The 5,872-nt window shown below is 36.5% G+C and overlaps 1 protein-coding gene across 1 annotated transcript in view; it reads left to right on the forward strand.

Annotated features, from left to right (window-relative positions):
• RAB3GAP2 (RAB3 GTPase activating protein subunit 2 (non-catalytic)) overlaps positions 1–5,872 on the forward strand; it is a 131,698-nt gene that overhangs the window by 81,175 nt on the left and 44,651 nt on the right. Inside the window, exons 12-16 of the mRNA XM_012649670.1 lie at positions 252–468; positions 1,030–1,173; positions 1,414–1,496; positions 1,846–1,910; positions 5,420–5,510. Coding sequence (XP_012505124.1) covers positions 252–468; positions 1,030–1,173; positions 1,414–1,496; positions 1,846–1,910; positions 5,420–5,510 — 600 coding nt within the window. The remainder of the gene's footprint in view (positions 1–251; positions 469–1,029; positions 1,174–1,413; positions 1,497–1,845; positions 1,911–5,419; positions 5,511–5,872) is intronic.

Raw genomic sequence — 5,872 nt, forward strand, 5'->3', positions numbered from 1 at the left:
ATATCTATAATATTTTCTTTTTAAAGAGAAAAAGTGATCTCTAGGAAATACAGCAAAATATTAAGATTTGATAAGGCTTGGTGATAGATTGCTTATTATCTTTTCTGTTTAAGAAATTTCATAATAAAAAGATAATATACTTTATAGCTTTTCTGACCCCCCGCCCTCCAGATATTTCAGAGTGCTTCAGGAGGCTACTGCTGAACCTAGATTAGTTAACTAAGTAACTTCCCTTTTCCTCTGTCTCCAAGGGTACCGAGATGCACAAATCGGATGGATTCAGATTGTAGAGGACCTCCATGAAAGAGTACCAGAAAAGGTGGATTTTTCCCCTTTTGGAAATACTCAGGGCCCAAGTCGAGTAGCTCAGTTCCTTGTGATCTATGCGCCAAGAAGGGGAATATTAGAAGTGTGGAGCACACAGCAGGGGCCTAGAGTCGGAGCTTTCAATGTGGGGAAGCACTGCAGGTAAGCTGGCATTTTTCTGGTTACAAAAAGAAATAATAGGAATGCTTTTATTAAAATGAAGCTTTTACTAGATTAGATTTTATTAGCTTTCCTGTTGTTTGAGAATTGTAATATTCTTTATTATGGTTTTCCCTGCAAGTGCCTGGTATATAATTAAGGATTAAGTATTTAATAACAGAAAAATTATTGAAAATGTCATAATGTGCTACTGAATTAAAGTTAGCTTGGTGCTACCATTTGTCTCTAACTTATGCTGTGAAGGCTCAAAAGGAAAGGTTCCTTCAGATTCCCCTGGTAATGATTAGCGAGGTGAATGCTTTGTTTGCCATTGAAACATAAATCTGATTGTGTTCATTTAATTTTATAAAACCTTTTAACAAGGTTAAAAGGACTCTGCCAGGTGAGTCTTGTTTTATTTATGTTTTTGGTATCAGTTTTTATTTGCCTTATTAATGCTCCTGAATTAATAATAATGTCAAGTTCTCTAGCTATAATAAAAGCACCTTTTGGCATTTCTCCTTTTCCTCATATTTTTACCATATTCGTATGTGATTTTCTTAGGCTACTGTATCCTGGATATAAAATAATGGGCTTAAATAACGTTACCAGTCAGAGTTGGCAGCCACAGACTTACCAGATCTGTCTTGTTGATCCCGTGTCTGGAAGTGTGAAAACAGTGAATGTTCCTTTCCACTTAGCACTGAGGTAAGATTTATTCAATGTCTGCTGATCGATGTTCCCCTGCTAACTTTTCCTAGTTCCTTGGTTTGTTGTGCTGTTTTGTAGTTATTGTTTTATTGTTGTTTCATTTTTCATCAGACTGATACCTTTAAAGTTAAATGGGAAGTATATGAAGGAAAAAAGAAAGTTGGAATGTATTAATATTAGAATTAGAAGAAAAACAATTTCATATTCTGTAAGAATTTGTTGTATTTATTGTTTTAGTGACAAGAAGAGTGAGCGAGCCAAGGACATGCACTTAGTGAAGAAACTAGCAGCCTTACTGAAAACAAAATCTCCCAATCTTGGTAGGTATCCTTGAATAAAAATAGTAAAGCACATTGCTCTGTCATTTTTTTAAATCAATAAAATATTCTGAATGGAACAATCAAAATACTTAAGTGCACTGATGAGCTATCTTAACTCCTTTTCAGAATGAGTGGGGTAGAAGTACTCCCATGTACCTTTTATTAGAATTGCCCTGTAAGGATGCAGTGTGCCATCTAGGGGATATTGAAACTCACAACAATAAAACAACAATGCGAGATAACCCAAAATCCTTTAGACTGACCAACAGTACAGATATGTTCATTTTCTTTAAGAATAATATTTCATTGTTAGAAAAATGAAAATTTTACTTTAATTTTCTTTTTATAGATTTGGTTGAAACAGAAATAAAGGAATTAATTCTTGATATTAAATACCCTGCAACCAAAAAACAAGTGAGTATGTATAATATATGAACTTTCCCGTAGTAGTTATAATACATCCCTCTTAAGAAAATCTTTATTTTCCTATTTCCCTCCAAACATGACGGGCTAAAGTCTTCTTTTCATGTTTTTATTATGTTCATCCCTTTTTATATTCCCATGTAGAAGTTCCTGTTGTCTCTATTTTAAAAAAATTAAATAATATTGCCATACACATGAGTTATTTTATACAAGTACTCCTATACTTGTCCATTCATAACATGTATTTGGATTAAAGAATGATAAGAAAATAAACACATAGGTGTGACAACTCACCTTAGCAAATAGAATCTCACCAGGAGCTCTAAAGAGCGCTGGTGTCCCTCCTCTGTCCCGTTGCCTTCTCCCATCACTAGGGTAACCACAACTGAGAATTTTGTGGTTCTCTCTTTTGCTTTTCTTTATAGTTAACATCACTCCTGTGTGGCTCCTTTGAAATCTATTGATGCATTTCTTGCCTTTTAAAGCTTTTCGTAAATGGATGTCTTCTTCTGTGACTTTAGTTTTTCCTTCAACAGTATGTTTCTGTGAGTCATTCATACTGACGTATGTACCTATGGTTCTAGCTGTAGTTGATTTCTTCACTATGGCATATGAATTCCACTCTTTCTTCATTCTCCTGCCAGTGAACATTAAGATTGTTTCCAGTTTTTTGCTATTGCAAACAGTGATGCTGTGCTCATCCTTGTAGTCGTTTCCTGGTGCACATAGGCAAGAGTTTCTCTTTAGTTTGCTGAAGAGTGGAATTGCTAGGGTATGAACTTCTTCAGCTGTACTGGTTGATGACAAATTGTTTCTCAAAATAGTTGACCTCATTTATACTTCCACTTATACTGTAGGAGTCCCTCTTGCTCCACAGCCTCGACATCCCGGAGTATTGTCAGACTTGTTACCTTTTGCCAGGCTTGTGGTTATAATATGGTAACTGTTGTTTCTTTTATTCCCACTCCTCCTATCCATACCCCTCATAATGCTGCCCAAGTCCTAACTTCATAAATTCTTACAAGCAAAACACTTCAGTTTTCATGGATAACTCTGAACTCCTAGTCTACTTTTAATTAGAACCAGATAGTTAATGACTACTTATTTTCTAATTATTTCATGTATATTAGCAATAGCTTCCCTACGTTTTCCTCATGAGCTCTTTTAAGCTCCATCAAGTAGGAACCTTACCAAATATTTCATTTTTAATGTTCATAGCATCTAAAATAATGTTACTGTGAGAATATACGAAAAAAACAGATCATAGTTTGTTTTCCTCTTCTCTTACACAGTCAGTCACTCAACACTTCTGTCGCTAGATCTGTGAGCTTTTTCCCTCACATCCCAACCAATTTCTTCAGCAGATTTCTTGTGACCCTCTCCTCAGGTTTGGTTGATTTGCTAAAGCAGCTCACAGAACCCAGGGAAACACTTTACTTACAGTTACCCATTTATTATAAAGGATATTACAAAGGATACAGATGAACAACCAGATGGAAGAGATACATAGGGCAGAGCATGTGGAAAGGGGTGTAGAGCGTCCGTGCCCTCTCCAGGCAAGCCACTCTCCAGGAACCTCCACGTGTTCAGCTATCCAGAAGCTCTTCCAAACCCTGTCCTTTGGGTATTTATGGAGGCTTCATTGTGCAGGCAGATTGTATCATTGGCCATCAGTGATCACCTTAATCTTCATCCCCTGTCTCCTCCCCTGAGGTCAAGGGGTGGGGCTAAAACTTCCAATCCTCCAATCATATGATTGGTTCTACTGGCAACCGGCCCCCATACTGAGGCTATCTAGGATCCCACCAAGAGTTGCTTCATTAGAACAAAAGATGCTGCTATAACCCAGGAAATTATAAAGATTCTTGGGAGCTCTGTGTTAGGAACTGGGGTCAAAGAGCCAATGTTAAAAGATTCTTCTTGCACCACTATCTACAAGGAAATTAGGAGCTCTGTCTCAGGAACTACAACAGAGACCAAACATTAGAACAAAAGATTCTACTAGTGCTCGTATCGTTCAGGAAATTACAGGGCTTTTAGGAGCTCCTTGCCAGGGACTGGGGGAATAGATCAAAATGAGTGTTTCTTATTATTTTATAGCTACATACATTGGAGAATTTAGTAAGTAGTGATTTCTGTTGCAGTCAATTTTTAAAACACTTTTTATTGTTTTATTGTAGAACAGGCACGTATCTGTGACTTTCAATCATGTTTTCCATTCCACTGGCAGTGCTAATTAGCTCTCCTTTTCCTCAGGGCAAAATCTCAGTTTTTTAAAGATGAGACTATGATGACAAGGTAGGTATCTAGCAAGGCAGCTTAAGGACTCTATTGTAGAATGGATCATAACCCAAATAATGCTTTTCGTTTTGATGCCATCTTTCTTCCTTCCTTATATCACAGAATACCAAAAGTGAGAAACCAGCATAGTGCAGACCGTCTTGTTTTTCGTGGTTGGTTGGTTTGTTTTGTTTTTACTACACTATTGAATCATGTATGAAGCTGTGATTTTTATAAAAAATACTGAAAAGCCCAATAGTGAAAGTTGTATATTGTTTTACGGCACTAGAGGAAGGGAAGACACCAGTTTAGGAGGTAAGTAAGCCAGGTGCTAGCCTTTGTAACTGTAGGCAGGGCGGAAGCAGATTACACTTGTCCTGGCTTCTTGCCTCTTACAGTCACTTTCCTTACATCCTCCAGGTAGTTGTTTCATCACAGGCCTGACCAATATCCTGAGCTACCCTCTAAGCCTATTTCTCCTCCACAGACACTCAGAGATTATTGTGTTATGATCTGATATTTGTCTCCTGCCACATTCTCAGCCTACTCTTTAAACTATTTAATCTGATTAATTACAGTCTAATTTAGTGTGCTAATGTGAAAGGATAATATAAACTTCACTGTGTCTAACTCATTGATGTTTCTGATGGTTGCTACGTTAGGCATGGAGAGATATTTTGGAACTGGTTATGAAGACTCTTACATATCTTTGGGGGTGGGGGATGTGGAGAGAGATAGGTAGTAGGGTAGAGTGGGTGCTGTATGCGTGTATCTAAGCATGGCCTGTAGATTCAGCCTGCCATGCTCAAGTGCAGTCATTAAACTATAACTGAGTTGTTGTCAGCTTTTATTATTGACATGATGATACCTCTGCTTTTCGTTTATGCCTAGATAGTATAGACTTATTCAGACTCTTCTTGTTGGTGAATAGCTTTGTGACTGTTTCTGTTTTTTCTTGGCCATTCTTTTAAACAACAGTTGCCTTCTAGTTTCTTTCTCCTCTGGACTTTTTGTCATTATACCATATTTGACATGACATGAAGTAGATAATGTGTTACTTATGATACAACTATAATTCTCACATAATTATACTGAAACTTCTTAAATAAGGAGTTTCCCTTTGAAATTTGGGGTAGTGGAACTACAGGCATAAATATAAAATTTAAAAAACAAAATCATTGCCTTATAGTTACTCAAATTGCTCAATATCTTTCTTTTAGGCTTTGGAAAGCATTTTGGCAAGTAAACGTTTACCATTTTCCTGTCTTAGAAACATCACTCAGACTTTAATGGACACTTTAAAAAATCAAGGTAATAAGGTTTGTACTGATTGGAGGTTACAGTCTCACTTCAAATTTTAAACTCTGATTATAGAAAGCTGTTAACTGCTTATGATACCATCATGTTGCTTTAATGTAGAAATAATATGTATAAGGAATGAACAATCTTATTTATTTCCTGTTTAATCAATGCAGTTGATCTTCAGCTGAGCTGTCTCTGAATATATTGACTCTCTTTCTTATTGGAAATTTTTCTTTTAATCCCTCTGCTGTGAGGAAAGATATCAGTATAGAATGTTGAGAAGTGGTTATTCTCATAGAGTTGTGAAACATTGTGAAAGCCATTGGAAAAAGGGGGGAATTAGTCAGTGGTATGCAAAAGACAACAAGATT

Source organism: Propithecus coquereli, unplaced genomic scaffold, assembly GCF_000956105.1.
Source record: "Propithecus coquereli isolate 6110/MARCELLA unplaced genomic scaffold, Pcoq_1.0 Scaffold300, whole genome shotgun sequence".
Taxonomy (NCBI): domain Eukaryota; kingdom Metazoa; phylum Chordata; class Mammalia; order Primates; family Indriidae; genus Propithecus; species Propithecus coquereli.